The sequence below is a fragment of the Stomoxys calcitrans genome, chromosome 2, assembly GCF_963082655.1.
Source record: "Stomoxys calcitrans chromosome 2, idStoCalc2.1, whole genome shotgun sequence".
NCBI classification, from domain to species: Eukaryota; Metazoa; Arthropoda; class Insecta; order Diptera; family Muscidae; genus Stomoxys; species Stomoxys calcitrans.
In genome coordinates this window covers 37,648,765-37,670,018 of record NC_081553.1, presented here as the reverse complement: position 1 = coordinate 37,670,018, position 21,254 = coordinate 37,648,765, and the positions used below count along the sequence as shown (strand labels likewise).

General features: G+C 37.4%; 1 protein-coding gene across 2 annotated transcripts; it reads right to left on the bottom strand.

Moving 5' to 3' along the window:
* Window positions 1-1,659: 1,659 nt before the first annotated feature.
* On the bottom strand, window positions 1,660-20,904 carry LOC106088089 (mucin-2). 2 transcript variants are annotated; one of them, XM_013253394.2, is made up of 4 exons: window positions 19,348-20,904; window positions 3,299-3,910; window positions 3,033-3,227; window positions 1,660-2,076 (listed from the first exon to the last, which is right to left on the bottom strand). In XM_013253394.2, the coding sequence occupies exons 1-4, from the start codon at window positions 20,432-20,434 to the stop codon at window positions 1,859-1,861; spliced, it is 2,112 nt and encodes a 703-aa protein (XP_013108848.2). In that variant the 5' UTR covers window positions 20,435-20,904; the 3' UTR covers window positions 1,660-1,858. The 2 variants fall into 2 exon arrangements, with proteins under 2 accessions (XP_013108848.2, XP_013108849.2); XM_013253395.2 differs by having other exon boundaries at window positions 1,993-2,061.
* Between the last annotated feature and the right edge of the window lie 350 nt (window positions 20,905-21,254).

The following is a 21,254-nucleotide window of genomic DNA, read 5'->3' as shown; positions in this document are numbered from 1 at the left end:
TTATTGTCCAATGTCGCCGAAATTTGGGACAGTGAGTTGTGTTAGATCTTCGACACCCTTCTTCAATTTGGCTGAGATCGGTCCAGATTTGAATACAGCTGCCATATAGACCGATCTCTCTATTTATGGTTTTGAGTCCATAAAAGGCGCATTTATTTTCCGTTGTCGCCGAAAATTGCGACAGTGAATTAAGTTAAGCCCCTAGATATACTTATGCAAAATGGTACAGATCGGTCCAGATTTGGATATAGCTGCCATATAGACCGATCTCTCGATTTAAGGTTTTGGGCCCGTAAAATGGGCATTTATTGTCCGATGTCGCCAAAATTTTAGAAAGTGAGTAATGTTAAGCCCCTCGACATACCTCTGCAATATGGCACAGATCGGTCCAGATTTGGATATAAATGCCATATAGACCGATCTCTCGGTTTAAGGTTTTGAGCCCATAAAAGGCGCATTTCTTGTCCGATGTCGCCGAAATTTGGGACAGTGAGTTGTGTTAGGACAGTGAGTTGAGTTAGGACTTTCACACCCTTCTTCAATTTGCCTCATATCGGTCCAGATTTAAATAAAAGGCGCATTTATAATCCGATTTCAATGAAATTTGACACAGTGACTTATGTTAGGGTTTTCGACATCCGTGTCATATATGGTTCAAATCGGTTTATTTTTAGATATAGCTACTAAAAAGATCAATATTTTGTTATACGCACTTGAACAATGACTTGTACTTATTAGTATTTGGTCCAAATCGGAACATATTTCGATATAGCTACTTTGGGGCATAAGGTATGCATTTTTCACCGGATTTTGACGAAAGATGGTTTACGTATATACCCGAGGTGGTGGGTATCCAAAGTTCGGCCCGGCTGAACTAAACGCCTTTTTACTTGTTTATAAGTTAGTTTTTTCATGTTGGCAGCACTGGTTGATAATATGGCCAAACTTCATTCCTGAAACTGAAAAGTGTTCTGTATACTCTGCCATTTCATCCAAACACACTAACGACAGCAAATCGTTTACTTTTATTATTAAAATTCGTGCTCTGTGACAACGGCTCGATGGAAATCCACTATTTTATCCCAAAAATTTTTTTTAGTATGGTGTGGTTCGTTTATACCATCCCATATCCCGACATGTGAACAATCGGAGCAATATTCATCTTAATTGAAAGATATTTGGGCTTAATTAGTTATCCTGCTTACGCTAGTTGTTTATTTTTGTGTATTATGTTACTAATTTTGTTTTTGAAAAAGCTTCGCCTAACAAAGCAATATCCCAGTTTTGTGAACCATTATTAATCATTGGCGATTTTATTCATGTAATATCTGTTCAAAAACATTTAAAGTGATAACATAACAAACATAGCTTCATCGCACTCAATAACTTAAACAGTTACAACAGATACACATACATATACTACATATACAAATTAAAACAAATAAATTCTACACATACAAAATATACAAGAAATTCGAATAGACAAAGAGAGAGAGAGATATGAGTCTCCATTACGGACACCATTAACCTCTTAAGATAAATTACAACTACAAATAGGTGCAATGGAACAAATTACGAGTACAATTTATAATAGGCAAGAGATAACGCACACTATATAACAAATGTGTGGGTGTATGGGTACACATATGAATGCATGAATAATAAATATATACACAAAATGTTTAAATATCGATTAGTTAGCAGTAATATCAACAACATCACATGGTTATATAATTTAATATCAATGTAGAGAATAATTCAGATTAACACACACCCTTATGGGTCTTTCCACATGTAACGTTCAATGAGATTGTGATTATTTTTTTAGTAGATTATAATAAAGTTCTGTGTTCAGTGATTATTTAATGACAATATTTTGTGTTAAACGCTTAACTAAATCTACATTAAAGACATTGGCCAACATGGTGAGAACAGATTTTTTTGGTGGCCTACAGTGACGTAGTCCAGCCTCTTGACAACAGACATTGGGAAAACAGTCCAGGGTAGAAGAACACGTTTTTGGATGTAAGTCGAAAATGGGCGGTGGTGGCGCGGTACATTCTAAATATTCGGTCACTGTAAGAAAAAAATGGAAATTGATTAGATAATGGTATCACAATAGAAGGGGTACAAAATATAATGCTTTAAATATAAATATGAACTACAATAAGTACGGCAGAATAAACCTTTCCCTAGGGAAACCTTAATTCAGGCTGGAGTTGAATAAGCCTTTTTGAATAAGGAAAACTTTAATTCAGCCTGGCTGAATAAGGTTTTCCTATAGGAAAACTTTAATTCAGCCTCGCTGAATAAGGTTTTCCATTAGGAAAACTTTAATTCAGCCTGGCTGAATAAGGTTTTCCATTAGGAAAACTTTAATTCAGCCTGGCTGAATAAGGTTTTCCACTAGGAAAACTTTAATTCAGCCTGGCTGAATAAGGTTTTCCATTAGGAAAACTTTAATTCAGCCTGGCTGAATAAGGTTTTCCATTAGGAAAACTTTAATTCAGCCTGGCTGAATAAGGTTTTCCATTAGGAAAACTTTAATTCAGCCTGGCTGAATAAGGTTTTCCATTAGGAAAACTTTAATTCAGCCTGGCTGAATAAGGTTTTCCATTAGGAAAACTTTAATTCAGCCTGGCTGAATAAGGTTTTCCATTAGGAAAACTTTAATTCAGCCTGGCTAAATAAGGTTTTCCTGTAGGAAAACTTTAATTCAGCCTTTGTACCGGCTGAATAAGGTTTTCCTATGGGAAAACTTTAATTCAGCCTGGCTGAATAAGGTGTTCCTATAGGAAAACTTTAATTCAGCCTGGCTGAATAAGGTTTTCCTATAGGAAAACTTTAACTCAGCCTAGCTGAATGGGATTTTCTCTAAGAAAATTATGATTCAACCTGGCAAAATAATATTTTCTCTAGGAAAGTTCAGCCTGGCTGAATAAGATTTACTTTAGAAAAACTTTAATTCCAGTCTGGCTTAATTAAACTGCTTGGTTAACACACAAAGCTCTTCATTCGTATTTTATACTTACAATAATTGAATGACCTTTGTACCGGCACCGGTATTGTATCCAATTCCGGTTGCGAGGTGCGACAATACCGCCTTCTACCATCTGGACAACACACACGTGGCCAACAATCCATATCTGTTTCACACTCCTTCACCTCCCACCATAATTCGGCCAATGGCCTACCCGGACACTTGCGAGGTATCAGACCGAGTATTGCTTTAATTAAATTGTTTGATTGTATTGGATTAAGCGCTTTATCAATTCACTTAACTCATTCACTAACTTACGTGAATGCGATGTCTCTTCCAGGGGCTTGGGTATGCCAGAGACACAACTCTTGGCCCCGAAGATATCACAGCATATCTCGCCACGATTCCAGACCTTACAGTCTTCGTCGATCGTGCATATTTTTGGAAACAATTGAAAGCGTACCTCACTTTCGCGAGGACAATTGTATTTGGCGCGCAAATCTGGATCATTGTCATCCTCGGCATCACGTTTATCCTTTTCAGCCGGAGAGCTAGTCTCTCTGCGCGAGTTCAAGATATTGAAAGTAGGCAATGCTATGCGAAAGGGTCCCTCGTCTTTGCGTTTTGGAGGTGTTGCATATATGGGTTCAGGGATGGGAGTGGTTGATGTTGTCGTTGTAGTGGTGGTGGTGGTGGTGGGATTCTGTGTCGGTTTAGTTTTGGAATAAGTGAGTTTTTCCTCTTTTCTAAGGGTTACTTGTTGGGTTGGATTGTATTTTTTGGGTGGTTTCTTTGTGGTGGTTATGACTGGTGTGGTGGTGGTTTTGGGTTCGGGAGGTGTACGATTTCGGAATGTGGGATTTAGGAAGCTCCAAAATGCCGGTGAGAATATATTGTACTCGTTGGGCAGAGAGAACAAAGGTCTGGGAGCTGTAAAAGAAAAATGGCGAAAAATTAGGTTATGATGGAAAAGTGTGAGTGAATGAATGCCTTCACCAATAGAAAGTAGTTGTATTGAAAAAAATTTCGAGTGAGTACCTTTAGTTGTTTGAAAGAGGGATTTATTCGATTTTCGCTAAATAAATTTTGAATTTTATAACAACCAATGAAATCATAGATCAATATGTCGAGTTGTGGAAGTTATAAAACTGCCACAAAACCCCATGCACAAACCTATTCCTATAAATCTCAATATATAAATTCACTTTTACCCTAAAAATACAAATAAAATCTAAAAACCTCTTTTTAACAACAACATATAAACCGTTTTTATACCCTCGACCACAAGATGGCGGTATACTAATTTCGTCATTCTGTTTGTAACACCTCGAAATATGCGTCTAAGACCCCATAAAATATATGTATTCTTGATCGTCATGACATTTTAAGTCGATTTGGCAATGTCCGTCCGTCTGCCTGTCGACAGAGACAGGCTAGGTCCTTGAAATTTTGCACAAATACTTTTTATTGGTGAAGATCGGTTGAGATTGTAAATGGGCCAAATCGGTCTACGTTTTGATATAACTGCCATATAAACCGACCTTGAGTCTTGACTTCTTGAGCCTCTAGAGAGCACAATTCTTGTTCGATTTGACTGAAATTTTACACAAAATGTTTTGTTATGTCTTCCAAGAACTGTGCTTAGTATTGTCAAAATCGATGCATAACCTTATATATTGGGTTGCCCAAAAAGTAATTGCGGATTTTTCATATAGTCGGCGTTGACAAATTTTTTCACAGCTTGTGACTGTGCAATTGCATTCTTTCTTCTGTCAGCTGTTACTTTTAGCTTGCTTTAGAAAAAAAGTGTAAAAAAAGTATATTTGATTAAAGTTCATTCTAAGTTTTATTAAAAATGCATTTACTTTCTTTTAAAAAATCCGCAATTACTTTTTGGGCAAACCAATAGCTTCCGTATAAACCGATCTTGGGTCTTGACTTCTTCAGCTTTTAGACGGAGCAGTTCTTATCCGATTTGGCTGTAATTTTGCACGTGGTGTTTATGTATCACTTCTTACAACTGTGCTAAGTATGGTTCAAATCGTTGCATAGCCTGATATAACTGCCATATACACCGACCTTGGGTCTTGACTTCTTGAGACTCTAGAGGACGCAATTCTTGTTCGATCCGACTGAAATTTTGCACGAAGTGTTTTGTTATGATATCCAACAACTGTGCCAAGTATGGTTCAAATCGGCCCATAACCTGATATAGCTGCCATATAAACCGATCATGGATCTTGACTTCTGAGCCGCTAGAGGGCACAATTCTCATCCGATTTGACTGAAATTATGCATGAGGTGTTTTGTTATGTCTTCCAATAACTGTGGTAAGTATGGCGCAAATCGGTACATAGCCTGATATAACTGTCATATAAACCGATCATGGGTCTTGACTTCTTCAGCTTTTATAGGGCGCAATTCTCTTCCGATTTGACTGAAATTTTGCAAGTGGTGATTTGGTGTCACTTTCAACAACTGTTTGGTTCAAATCGGTTCATAAGGTAGTATAGCTGCCATATAAACATATCTGGGTTTTTGACTGCTTGAGCCTCTAGAGGGCGCAATTCTTGTTAGCTTTGGCAGAAACTTTGTACAACGACTTCTCCCATGAACTTCAACATACGTGTCCAATATGCTCTGAATCGATCTATAGCTTGATACAGCTCCCATATAAACCTATTTCCAGATTTTGCTTCTTGAGCCCCTACAAGGCGCAATTCTTATCTGAATGGACTGAAATATTACACAATGACTTTTACAATGTTCAGCATTCGATTCATTTATGGTTGGAATCGGATTATATCTTGATATAGCTCCAATACCATAATAGTTCTTATTCATTGTTCTTTATTTGCCTAAAAAGAGATACCGCACAAAGAACTCGACAAATACTATCCACGATGGAGGGTATATAAGATTCGGCCCGACCGAGGTAAGCACGCTTTTATTTCTTTATATTCACTTATTCAATGAAATTATTCACCATTGCTGCAAGCAACTCATTAATTTCGAGCTTTTTTCTTTTGTTTTGAATTTCTGCACAAGTACAAATAACAATTAAGATGGTTTATAACGCGATATGACTCTATTGGCAATTCAAGAAAAGCCATACTCTATCCGCTAATGATCATTATACTCATAAATTTAGGGTGTATCTCACAATACTTGGTTGTTCATTGTGCGAAAGACAGCCAGAGGCACTCAACAATCAAATGATGCAACACAAAAAATTACCATACATACAATAGTCACAGTTAGACATGCGTATAACCGCTATGTCAGTACCCATTTCTTTAGGCAAACTTCTAAGATATCACACAATAGAACTTCAAAATTGATGGATTCACGAAAAATCCACACGTAGATCAAGTAACATATGCATTACACAATGGAAGTGCTATTAAGTTTCCTTTCAAGGTAAGTTAATGCCATGCTAATGTGACTTAGTCAAATCATCACACATACACAGGGGGAAAAATGAATAAGTACAACAAGTGAAATCGAGTTAATTTCGGCCGGGCCGATAATGCTTCTCATTAGTATACCCTCCACCATAGGATTGGGGGTATATTAATTTCGTCATTCTGTTTGTAACTACTCGAAATATTCGTCTGAAACCCCATAAAGTATATATATTCTTGATCGTCGTGACATTTTATGTCGATCTAGCCATGTCCGTCCGTCCGTCCGTCCGTCTGTCTGTCGAAAGCACGCTAACTTCCGAAGGAGTAAAGCTAGCCGCTTGAAATTTTGCACAAATACTTGTTATTGTGTAGGTCGGTTGGGATTGTAAATGGGCCATATCGGTCCATGTTTTGATATAGCTGCCATATAAACCGATCTTGGGTCTTGACTTCTTGAGCCTCTAGAGTGCGCAATTCTTATCCGATTGGAATGACATTTTGCACGACGTGTTTTGTTATGATATCCAACAACTGTGCCAAGTATGGTTTAAATCGGTCTATAACCTGATATAGCTGCCATATAAACCGATCTTGGGTCTTGACTTCTTGAGCCTCTAGAGGGCACAATTCTTATCCGATTTGAATGAATTTTTGCACGAAGTATTTCGTTATGATATCCAATAACTGTGCCAAGTATGGTTCAAATCGGTCCATAACCTGATATAGCTGTCATATAAACAGTTCTGGGAACTTGACTTCTTGAGCTTCTAGAGGGCGCAATTCTTATCCGATTTGGCTGAAATGAAAGACGTATTTTATTCTTACTTTGAACAATTGTGTCAAATAAGGTTCAAATCGGTTAATAACCTGATATAGCTGCCATATAAACCGATCTGGGATCTTGACTTCATGCGCCTCTAGAAGTCGCAATTATTATCCGATTTGCCTGTACGACATATTCTCTTGACCATCAACATATGTGTTTATTATGGTCTGAATCGGTCTATAGCCCGATACAGCTCTCATATAAATCGATCTCTCTATTTCACTTCTTGGGTCCCCAAAGGGCGCAATTCATATTCGAATTGGCTGACATTTTACACAGGTCTCCAGCATATAATTTAATTGTGGTCCAAACCGGACCATACCTTGATATCGCTCTAATAGCAGAGCAAATCTTTTCTTATATCCTTTTTTTTGCCTAAGAAGAGATGCCAGGAAAAGAACTCGACAAATGCGATCCATGGTAGAGGGTATATAAGATTCGGCCCGGCCGAACTTAGCACGTTTTTACTTGTTTTTGAGCTATCTTCCTTATATTCCTTCTACAATAGATGTTTTTTTTTTCTTTTTCGACAAATAGCACATACACGAGAGTGGCAGATGGTTCCTTGCCGTTCAGATCCCTTTCTAGCATATTTGTCCGCTTTTTCATAGTCATTCCGTTTGTAACAATTCGTTTAAGACCACATAAAATAAAAGAACATATATATGGAAGCTATATCTAAGTCTGAACAGATTTCGAGCAAAGTTTATAGATATTGTGGAAGTCGTCGAGGAAAGCATTGTACAGAGTTTTGGAAAGATTGGAAGAAGATTCGAGCAAACTTCTTAAATATTGTGGTGGTCGTCGGGGAAAACGTTCTACAAAGTTTAAGGAAGATTGGTCAATAAATGCGCTTGCCGTGGCTCAAGGTGTGAAAATCGGGCGATATATACATACATATAAGAGATCTACATCTAAATCTGAACCGATTTCTTTCACCAGTAATGTCGAGAGTCATAAGAAAATCCCTCCTGACAAATTTCGAGGGAATCGGTTAACAAATGACGATTTAATTGCATTATAACCGCAAATCGGACAATTCTATATGTGGGAGCTATATCCAAAACTGAACCGGATAAAAAATGCGAAATTTACTTTGTACACAAATTAACATGGACAGACGGACATAGCTAAATCGAATCAGAAATTAATTCTGAGTCGATTGGTATACTTATCAATGGGTCTATCACTCTTCCTTTTGGGTGTTATAAACAAATTCACGTAGCGAGTTTGGTTCAGATAGGACCAGAAAGGAGAGCCTACGTCCCTGCAGACGCGGACAAGAACACAGCAAGAGCTCAGTAGACCATATTATGTTGTTGTTGTTGTAGCAGTGTGTTGTACACTGTGGCGACAGCCCTTGCCAGTGAAGAACTTCATTGGGTCATTCCGATACGCACAACCCGCTGGCATGGGATTGAGAGCATTATATATCCATGCCTTTATTGACCCACTTAAATTTTGAACAGTAAGTTGTATTAGACCTCTCGATGTCCGTACTGAGTTTGGTCCAGATAGGACAATATTTCGATATACCTGTTATGGGTTCATATAAGATCCTCTTATTTTCGGATTTTGACGAACCGTGCTTTATATATCCGAGGTGTTGATTTTCCAAAGTTCGACTCGGTCTAACTAATGCTTCTATACTTGTTCCTTCTTAAGAAGTTAGCATAAATCCAATTAACTATTATATTGGGTTGCCCAAAAAGTAATTGCGGATTTTTTAAAAGAAAGTAAATGCATTTTTAATAAAACTTAGAATGAACTTTAATCAAATATACTTTTTTTACACTTTTTTTTCTAAAGCAAGCTAAAAGTAACAGCTGATAACTGACAGAAGAAAGAATGCAATTACAGAGTCACAAGCTGTGAAAAAATTTGTCAACGCCGACTATATGAAAAATCCGCAATTACTTTTTGGGCAACCCAAAAATAACTTTTCTGCATTAACTAACTTTATACCAATTTTGCCAAGTAGATGTATTTATTTTCCATTAGTATACATTTAAAGAGTCATAGGTTAAAGTCATAGTTGTATATTTTGCCGGCCTCCGCAGTAAACTGCCAAAAATTCATAGAAGTTAAACTAAATATGGTTAAAAGCCTACTAACTATTAGTCACTGACAATTGCCGGGGATTTTGAGTGTATGTAAATTTGTTGCCATCTTTGAGTTAGACCACTTTTCAAGTGGAAGTAAAAGGGCATGTGCATGCAAGATATTAATAAGCTTGTTGGTTTTTACGAGTATTATAACATTTAATTAATTAGCATTAATTTCAAGTTCAAGGCTACTGCAAACTGTGTATGTGTCTGGTATTAAATGTGACAAAAACAGTCATTATTCACTTCACTTATTGTGTGTTAGTCACGCTGGAAAATATAATTTCGACATAAATCTAACAAATAATATTAATCAGCAGCTGTTAAGATGGAAATGGTGTTTGACAGTGTACTAAAAAAATTAACGATTGACTTAATTTCAAGTGGATTAAGATTTATGTTGAAGAATGGTTTGTTATTGACAGAAGAATATTCTCCTTGAATATCAAATCTTTTATGCACTTTTATACCCACCACCGTAGGATAGGGGGTATATTAATTTAGTCATTCCGTTTGTAACACATCGAAATATCAATTTCCGATCCTACAAAGTATATATACTTCGGATCGTCGTAAAATTCTAAGACGATTTAACGATGTCCGCATGTCTGTCCGTCTATCCGTCCGTATGTTGTAATCACTCTACAGCCTTAAAAAACTGAGATATTGAGCTGAAATTTAACACAGATACGTCTTTTTGATGCACACTGGTTAAGTTCTTGAACGGACCAAATCGGATCATATTTGGATATAGCTGCTTTATAGACCGATCTGCCGATAAAGGGTCTAATGCCAATAAATGCATTTATTTTTCATCCGATTTTGCTGAAATTCGAAACAGTGAGTAGTTGTAGGCCTCCCGACATCTGACCCAAATATGGTCCATATCGGATTATATTTATATATAGCTGACATATATACCGATCTGCCGATAAAGGGTCTGAAGCCTATAAAAGCCTTATGCATTACCCGATTTCGCTGAAATTTCATAGGATTATATTTATAAACAGCTGCCATATATACCGATAAAGGGTCTGAAGCCCATAAAAGCTTTATTTATTACCCGATTTCGCTGAAATTTGAAACAGAGGGTTGTTTTAAGCCTCCAGACATCTCACCTAAATATAGATCAAATCGGACTATATTTAGATAAGGGGTCTAAATCCCATAAAGGCTTTATTAAACCCTACACCACCACTGTGGTCTGTCTGCAGGTGGTATTTGTTGTCCGATTGTCACGAAATTTTGCACATGTCACTTCTTTGGCCCAAGGACAAACGATATTGATTATGAAAAAAATCGGCACAGATTTAGATATAGCTCCCATATATATCTTTCATCCGATATGGCTTTTTAAGGCTGTAGAAGCCGCTATTTTCGTCCGATCTTTAAAATATTTTGCGTGAGGTGTTTTATTTAACGACCTAATATGCGTGGAAAACTTCATGAAAATCGGTTCAGATTTAGATATAGCTCCCATATATATCTGTCATCCGATATGGACTTTTAAGGCTGTAGAAGCCACAATTTTCGTCCGATCTTTAAAATATTTTGCGCGAGGTGTTTTATTTGACGTCTTCATATGTGTGCAAAATTTCATAAAATTCGGTTCAGATATAGCTCCCATATATATCTTTCATCCGATATGGCTTTTTAATGCTGTAGAAGCCACAATTTTCGTCCGAACTTTAAAATATTTTTCGCGAGGTGTTTTATTTGACGTCCTAATATGCGTGGAAAACTTCATGAAAATCGGTTCAGATTTAGATATAGCTCCCATATATATCTTTCATCCGATATGGCTTTTTAAGGCTGTAGAAGCCACAATTTTCGTCCGATCTTTAAAATATTTTGCGCAAGGAGTTTTATTTGACGTCCTAATATGCGTGGAAAGTTTCATGAAAATCGGTTCAGATTTATATATAGCTCCCATATATATATTTCATCCGATATGGCTCTTTAAGACTGTAGAAGCCATAATTTTGTACCGATGTTTACAAAATTTGGCATGGGGTGTTTTATTTGATGTCTCCATAAGTGTGCAAAATTTCATAAAAATCGGTCTAGATTTAGATATAGCTCCCATATATATGTATCGCCCGATTTGCACTTAAATGGCGGTAGTAGCTACAATTTTTAACCGATATGCACAAAATTTGGCACGGACTGTTTTGTTACTAATCTTAATATATCTGGAAATTTTCATCAAAATCGGTTCAGATTTAGATATAGCTTCCATATATATCATTCATCCGATATGAACTATTAAGGCTGTAGAAGCCACAATCTTGGTCCGATCTTCTCCAAATTTGACGTGGATTCGTTTTTGTGAAGTCTCAATGTATGTGCAAATTTTCATAAAAATCGGTTCAGATTTAGGTATACCTCCCATATATATCTTTCATCCGATTTGGTCTTTTAAAGATGTGGAATCCAAATCTTTTGTCCTATGGTAGAAAATCTTACAAGATTCTAAATTGCTATTTCAATTGGTATTCAAATAAAAGTCTAACTAGATTTCGAGATAAGTTTTACATATAAAAAGTACTACATGCACGAGGTGGTGTAGGGTATTATATAGTCGGCACCGACCGACTTTTGCCTTTCCTTACTGGTTTTTTAACTGATTTCGCTGAAATTTGAAGCATTGAGTAGTTTTACGCCTATAACCAAAGGACTCAAATATGGTTCAGATCGGTCTACATTTAGATAAAGCTGCCATTTAGACCGATCTGCCGATAAAGGGTCTGAAGCCCATAAAAGCTCTATTTATTATCCGATTTCGCTGAAATTTGAAATAGTGGATAGTTTTAGGTCTCCCGACATCCGTCCCAAATATGGTTCGAAGCGGACGGAAGCGATATAGTTCCCATACAACCCATCTTCCGATAAAGGGTCTGAAGCGAATAAAAGCTTTATTTTTTATCCGATTTCGCTGAAGATTGAAACATTAAGTAGTTTTAGGCCTCCCGCCATCCGACCCAAATATGGTAAAGATCGGACTATACCCAATTTTGTTGAAATTTTAAAGTTATCCAATTTTCACCGGATGGTGACGAAAAGGGGTTTACATATATACCCGAAGTGGTGGGCATCCAAAGTTCGGCCCGGCCGAACTTAATGCTGTTTTACTTGTTACTTGTTTCCATTGATATGTGGCCTAACATATTGTTCGTTAGGAACAATATATAATAATTAGTTGTGACCAATAGCAATGGTGTCACTTGAAACCAACCATAAACTATTGCCCACATTTGCCCAACGCACGCTCTTCCACTACATTAGCACTGCCATCAATTCATCCATCTAACAACAATTACCAAAACATACGTTCCATCGAACCATTATTTTGTTAACACTCGCATTTAATCTTGCACCATTTCCACACTACCACACTTCCACAATAGCTCCAAGAGTGGAGAATGGTGGCAAAAGGCATACGAAATGCTTGCACATAGACTGCAAAAAAAGGGGCCCCCACATGAAAGTCTAATTAAAATTAACGTTCTATTAACTCAAGTGTTGTTGTGAGTGCTACTCTATAGGCACCAGCCACCGTAAACATGATTGCGCCAACTAAAGTTTATCATACAGACAAAAAAAAACATATTTTGCAATTTTAGTTAAAATGCATTTCAGTTGGAAGAAAAAAAGTTATGAAGTTTTGCCTTCAAATTAAAGCAACAATCTTAAGTGGACTATGTGTCGGCGAAATGAAAGTTAGGCCAATGTCATTTACATTTTTGTATGCAACAACAAGAAAAGTAATCAACTACTGCGCATGGGCAACTGCAGTGCAAGACTCCGCCGGCGAGAACAACAACAACCTGTTCATGCATTGTTTGCTGCTTACTGCTATATGGCCATAATGGTCGTCTTAAGTTAATATTTTCTGTTTTGAGATAACTGACCTAACCAATAATTTTGATCGCCACATTTGTTCTGGCCAAGTGATCTTGGCTTTGCCTCAATCGCATCAACACTCACAGATGCTGGTCAGAGACAAGACCGTCATCACTCATGGACAGGGGTGCCGTGTTTAATAATTTTCATAAAAGAAAAATTTAAACTTAAAGCCTAGGGTATATATGTAAACACCATTTCGTAATAATTCGGTGGAAAAATGCATAATTTATGCCCCCATAGAAGCTATCTCAAAATATGGTCCGATTTGGACCAAATTCAGCACGGACATTGAGTGGTCTAACAACTACAAGTCATTGTAGAACAAAATATTGGTCTTTTTGGTGGCTATGCCCAAATATAGACCGATCTGAACAATATACGACACGGATGTCGAAAAGTCTAACATTAGTCACTGTGTCAAAAAAAAATTCAATGAAATCGGATTATAAATGCGACTTTTATGGGTCCAATACTTTAAATCGAGAGATCGGTCTATATGGCAGCTATATCCAAATCTGGAGCAATCTGGGCAAATTGAAGTTATATGCCGAGGGGCCTAACACAACTCACTGTCCCAAATTTCAGCGAAATCGGACAATAAATGTGTCTTTTATGGGCCTAAAACCTTAAATCGAGAGATCGGTCTATATGGCAGCTATACCCAAATCTGGAGCGATCTGGGCCGAATTGTAGCAGTATATCGAAAGGCCTAACACAACTCACTGTCTCAAATTTCGGCAAAATCGGATAATAAATGCGCCTCTTATGGGCCTTAAATGGAGAGATCGATCTATATGGACCGATCTGGACCGATCGGGGCCAAATTGAAGAAGAATATCGGCTGACCTAACACAATTTACTGTCCCAAATTTCGGCAAAATCGTATAAAAAATATGGCTTTTGTGGGCCCAAGACCTTAAATCGGCTATATCCAAATCTGGACCGATCGAAGCCAAATTGAACAAGGATGTCGAAGGACCTAACACAATTTACTGTCCCTAATTTCGGCAAAATCGGATAATAAATGAGGCTTTTATGGGCCTAAGACCCTAAATTTGAGGATCGGCCTATATGGCAGCTATATCCACATCTGAACCGATCTAAGCCATATTAACGGAGGATGTCGAAGGGCCTAAGACAACTCACTGTCCCAAATTTCAGCAAAATTGGATAATAAATGTGGCTTTTATGGGCCTAAGACCTTAAATCGGAGGATCGGTCTATATGGCAGCTATATCCAAATCTGGACCGATCTGAGCCAAATTAACGGAGAATGTTAAAGGGCCTAACACAATTCACCGTCCCAAATTTCAGCAAAATCGGAAAATAAATGTGGCTTTTATTGGCCTAAGACCCTAAATCGGCGGATCGGTCTATATAGGGGCTATATCAAGATATAGTCCGATATAGCCCATCTTCGAACTTAACCTGCTTATGGACAAAAAAAGAATCTGTGCAAAGTTTCAGCTCAATATCTCTATTTTTAAAGACTGTCGCGTGATTTCAACAGACAGACGGACGGACATGTCTAGAACGTCTTAGATTTTTACGCTGATCAAGAATATATATACTTTATAGGGTCGGAAATGGATATTTCGATGTGTTGCAAACGGAATGACAAAATGAATATACCCCCATCCGTCGGTGTTGGGTATAACAATACCGGATGGTATGGATGAAACATAAAATTATTAGTTCCGTTTGGTACTAACCTTATTATCAAACTGGTAGTAGTTTTAATACCAATCTGTTATTGGTTTTAGTACCAGACCGTTATTGGTTTTAATGGCGACAATATTTTAAGTACAAAGCTCCACACCACTTCTGGCGCGATGACAAGAATATAAATGTGACTCCGCCAATTCTGAATAGCCTGTTTTGCCTGGCATGGAATTTATACCATGTGGTATTAAAAATCTTTGTCAATGACGCAAAGCAAACAATACCAGGCGGTATAAGCAAAGTACCGTAATTGTTCTATCATTGTATCAGGTTATAGACTGAATTGGACCATATTTGGCAGTTGTTGGAAGTCGTAACAGAACACCGCATGAAAATCGGACAAAAATTGCCGTTTGTAAGGGCTCAAGAAGTCCAATCGGCAGATTGGTTTATTGGGAGCTATACCAGGTGGACTTTACTAAGTACAGTTCTTGAAAATCATAACAGAACACTACATGCAAAATTTCATCCAAATCGGACAAAAATTGAGGCTTAAGTTAAATCGGGAGACCGGTTTATATGGGAGCTATATCAGGTTATAGACCGATTAGGTCCGTACTTAGCACACTTGTTGAAGTAGGGTTATAAATTCGGCTTATATGGGCCCAACCGTTAAATCGAGAGATGGCTCTTTATGGGTGCTGCTATCAAGATATAGTCCAGTATAGCCCATATTCGAACTTAACCTGCCTTTGGACAATTAAAAAATCTGTTCAAATTTTTGCAAAAATTTCTGAAATTGGACTACTTTTTAGCTACAAAAAAAAAACTATCAATGGCAACCCTGTTGTTGTCACTGCCACTTGCTTGCTTCGCTGTCTTAATTTGGTATTAAAGTCAGCATCAGTCTAAGATCCAAGGCACAAATCATTTAAAGGTAAACAACTTTTTTTCAGGTTATTGCAGTCTCGGCTGCTGCTGCAATTGCCAGTGTTGTTGATTATTCGCTTTTGGGGCATGCAAAAATGCATTGAAACATATCGCCTTGTAGTAGAAACAAATATTCAGCTTGGATTGACCCCAATCTTAGAATTACCAATATGACGCCCACTGTTGATAAAGTGATTATACAACCAAGTGCCATCATACTAATAATTGTTAATTAATGGATAGATAACCCCCATACAGATGAAATGCTAAACACTTAGCAAAAAACACAAAACAAAAACTCAAATTTTATCGATGAAAAATGAGCCTTTTACAAATTTTTACAAAAATTTTACAAAATTTTTTTCGGTAGATCGATCTATATACAACGATACAATATTATGGTCCGATCACGACCATATGGGAAAGTATGGAAAAAAATAGCCAACAAAATTTTAATTAAAATATTAATTGAATACAAAATAGTTTTCAATTAAAAATTTATTTGAGAAAGTGTGGAAAAAAATCGCCAACAAAATTTTAATTAAAATATTAATTGAATACAAAATAGTTTTCAATTAAAAATTTAATTTATTCAATCATTTTTATTGTATATGCATTATTTATACCCAACACCATCACTGTGGTACAGGGTATTATAACTTTGTGCATTTGTTTTCAACGCTTAGAAGGAGAAGAACTAGACCCATTGATCGATTGAGCGGCTTAGAATCACTTCCTGATTCGATTTAACTATGTCTGTCCATGTATACTTGTGATCAAGATGCAGGTAGCATTTATTGTCCGATTGTCATGAAATTTTGCTCAAGTCTCTTTTTTTACCCGAGGATGAACGCTATCGGTTCAGATTAAGATATAACTCCCACATATATCTTTCCACTGATAAGGACTTTTATGGCTTTAGAAGTCAACATTTTCGTCCGATCTTAACAAAATTTGGTATGGTATTATTTGACGTCCTAATTTGTGCTCAAAAATTTCATAAAATTCTGTTCAGATATAGATATACCTCCCATATAAATCTTTCATCCGATTTGGTCTTTTAAGGCTGTAGTAGGCCCAATTTTCCATCGATTTTGCATGAGACGTTTCATTTGACGTTCGCAAAATTTTATTAAAATCGGTCCTGATTGACATATAGCTCCCATTTATATTTCATCTGATATGGACTTTTAAGGCAGTAGAAGCAACAATTTTGGACACATCTCTACAATGTTGGGCATAAGATATTCTATTTGACGTCCCAGATATAACTCCCATATAATCTTTTATCCGATATGGCCTTTTAAGGATGTGGAAATCAAAGTTAACTGATTCAATTAATTTTTTAATTGAATCTGAAAATTTTTTCAATCACAACTGTGACCTATAGCTATACCATGGCTGGTACTGGTTCTACTTGCCGGATTAACCCGATGTAGTTCTTCATCGACCAAGCGCTGCCACCTCAGTGCAGAACACACTGCCACGACAACAACGACAAATCTATAGAGCGCACTTATTTAATACCCGAAATTTTTTCGAGAACCCCCACGGGGGAGTTTTTCATTCATTTGCCTACACTCCTTTGCCCAAACAACGCACCTCAATTTCATGTTCAGGAGGTAAACATCTATGTACTTATGAATATGCAATTTTTTTAACGCGGCAATTCATATTATCATTTTCGTGATTGAAACGTTTTTAACTAAAAAATTAATTGGATCAATTAATTTCGTAGTTGAGACCGATGTTTATTTTCTATGTTAACTGCCATTTTGCAAGAATTGTAAATTTTAACAAAGTCGGGTTATTAATGAGGCTATAATAAGAACATGACCTTAAATCTGGAGATCTCCTACATGGGAGCTATATCCAAACATAGTCCCATTTCGACCATACATGGCACGGATATCGATAGGTCAAGCAGAACTTACTGTTTCAAATTGCGGCAAAATCTGATAATAAATGCTCCTTTTATAGACTGAAATGGAGTGACATCATCGGATGATCTGCTCATATGGCAGCAATATCCAACCATATTCATATCGGGAGAAAGGTTTATATGGGAACTATATCATGTTCTTGACCGATTTGAACCATACTTGGCACAGTTGTTGAGAGTCATAACCGAACCACATGTACAAAATGTCAGCCAAATTGGATGAAAATTGCGGCTGCAGTGAGCTAAAGAAGTCAAATTGGGAGATCGGCTTTTATGGGATCTATATCAGGTTATACACAAATGTAAACAGTGCTTGTCACAGTTGTTAGAAGTCAAAATAGAACACTATGTGCAAAATTTCAGCCAAATCGGACAAAAATTGCGGCTTCCAGGAGCTCAGGAAGCCAAATCGGGAGATCGGTTTATATAGGTTCTTGACCCCATCCCAAAACCTACCAAATATATATATACACCAATCACGACAATATGGGACTCAAATGGAAGTTATTTAAGATTAGAAAACTTATCTGATATTCAATTGTCGGACCAAGTGTTTTGGGGGACCACCCCAAGCCCCAAAAACACCCCTAAATCGGACATATATACCGACCATGGCAATATGGGACTCAAATGAAAGATATTTGGGAGTAGAATACGAATTTAATATCCAAATGTGGGACCGCGTTTCTCGGGGTCCACCCCTTCCCCCAAACACCCCCCGAACAGGACTTATTTACTAACCATGGCAATATGGGGCTTAAATAAAAGGTATTTGAGTGTAGAATATGAATCTGATATCCAGATGGCATCAAGTGTTTGAGGGACCGCCCCGAAAACATCCCCCAAAAAAGATAAATTTACGACCATAGCAATATAGGGTTCAAATGAAAGGTCTTTGGAAGTAAAGCACGAATCTGATATCATTGTCGGGAAAAGTGTCTATGGGGCCAACCCACCCCTATAACACCACCCAAATAGGAAGTATATGCTGACCATTGCAATATAAGGCCCAAATAAGAGGTATTTTAGAGTAGAACACGAATCTGATATATTGGGTTGCCCAAAAAGTAATTGCGGATTTTTTAAAAGAAAGTAAATGCATTTTTAATAAAACTTAGAATGAACTTTAATCAAATATACTTTTTTACACTTTTTTTCTAAAGCAAGCTAAAAGAAACAGCTGATAACTGACAGAAGAAAGAATGCCATTACAGAGTCACAAGCCGTTGAAAAAATTTGTCAACGCCGACTATATGAAAAATCCGCAATTACTTTTTGGGCAACCAATAATTTTGACTAAATTTTTAAAATAAAATCAAAATTTTTAAGACACTTTTATTAGAGACATGGCCATTTAACCCATTGTCTAATAGCTTGTCCTAATCACCATTTTATTCCCATCGTATTTTAATACACTTGGAGTAATTTCGTTTATGCAACAACGCTCAAATCTAAAAATTTATGGCTATCTTTAATGATTTTCCTCAAATAAGAAAAAACAGACATTTCCATATTTATTAGCAGAGCCAAAGATTTACAAATCGTGGTACTTGGTGGTACTTGAATGTAACCTAAATCATGCTACTCACTTGTGGTAGTTGCAACACTCTTTGATGATTTCCTAGAGTTAGTGCGGTTGCTATGCTGATTTACTGAAGTACTTTTCGGCCTTATTTGTTGGCCATTGGATGATGGTGGCGAAGGCACTATTTTCATGGGACTATATTGACCGGGAGCCGTTGCTGATGGTCTAGGCAAAGAGTTTTGCTGATGATTTCTTGTGGGTTTATTTGCAATGCTGCGGCTTCTTGCGGAGCTGTTGCGATTTGCATTACGCGATGCGGGTGTTGGAGGTGACTGCAATGTTGAATGTTGGGAATTTGTACGTGACGCTTCGATACGTCTTGTTGTCGCAATTGCCGCTGTCGTTTGTCTTTGTTGCTGTTGCTGTTGACGTTGTCGCTCACCAGCTGTGGCCTGTGAACTACTAGGCGCCTGCGCATTGTTTTCTTTTTTAGTGTGGGAAATACGTGATCGATTTGAATTTGTTGCCTGGGAAGGGGGTGGCAATGATGATGTCGCCTGTTGTTGACCCACTCCAGCTGGGGTTATTGGCTTTTGTGGTTTGACTTGATGGGTTTTATGCACTGCAGGTATATCATATTGTTGCACAAGATTGTGATCTGAACTTGCGGCATTATGACGCCGCGAGATATGAGATACAGTGTTCTCGGAAGGAGGAGGATGTGTGGGTAAGGTTATATATTCTTGTTTACTCTGTGTCAAAGGTGTAGGCAGGAAATAATCTATTCTAGGCGATGTCTGCGGCTGTGGGTTACGTTGGGCAGATGAACGCCTTGGCATTTGAGTGTTCACCTCAGTGGAATGGGTTACTCTAACTGGGCTAGTGCTCTCCCTTTTACTTTCATCTCTATCTTGCCTCAGCGTTGTTGTGCCTCTATCCACTGTCTTTAGTGGAGTAATTGGTGTGGACAGAAATATTTCATTTTGTACAATTTTTTCCCCAAATTTACCTGCTCTTGGGGCAATGGTTTGCGAATCACTTACTTCCGCTTGAGGTGGAGATGTTGCATAAGTGGCAGCTATAGAAATAAGCAATGGTATAAGTAGACAACATGTTGCTTGCAACAAGCTGTGGCATCGCTGCACTTTCATAGTTGCTGGGGCACTTTCCTAAATCGATTGTCTATGTATTCAAAAATTTGTTTCTTTTCCGAAACACTCTTGACACACAAGAGGGTCGTTGTTTATTTTCGCTTTCAACTTGAATTGCAGACAGATGTGAGGGGCGCATGCGTTCACTTGTGAGCCCGACTCTCTTTAGCTCTCGCTCTCTTCTACTTTTGTTTTGGTTGTTGGTATCGCACAGAATATGTGTTGAGGTCAGTTTGACCTTAAAACATCATTGATCGACATTGTGAATGCGTATCTTTGGGATTGTTTTTGGTTGGATCTCTTCTTGGCCAGCAGTGGTCGGCAAATGATGGCAAGATGGTATTGCCAAAAATAAAACAAAAACGCAGACTAGTTTATTGATCTTTTACTTTTGGTTAACGCTTATTGCCACTGAACTTTACATTCAAAATTTCAAAAAAAAACATTTTTTTTCAAATAGTTGGATTAAAAAAATTTTTTTTATACACTTATTTTGTTAATTTTTTTTTTTGTTATTAAGGCTATATAAAAAATTATTTAAGCCATTCACCACCTGCTGTAGTTTTTGCGGATGACTGACACTAGTTCGATTGCCGCGCGTGCTCTATGCTCGATGCCTAAATTTCGACTGTCTACCTTGTCTAGTGCAAAAGCCAATTCTTTGGCTCTGCAGATTTGCGCATGCGCTGTGTTGCCTCTGTTTAACTCCACTCTCGGCCAACTACTCCACTGTTGTTTCTTCTGCAGACACTGACTCTGATCCACTAACTTGCTGACTTTGATTGCATCCATTCATTTCTCTTCTCGTTTTGCCTCAATT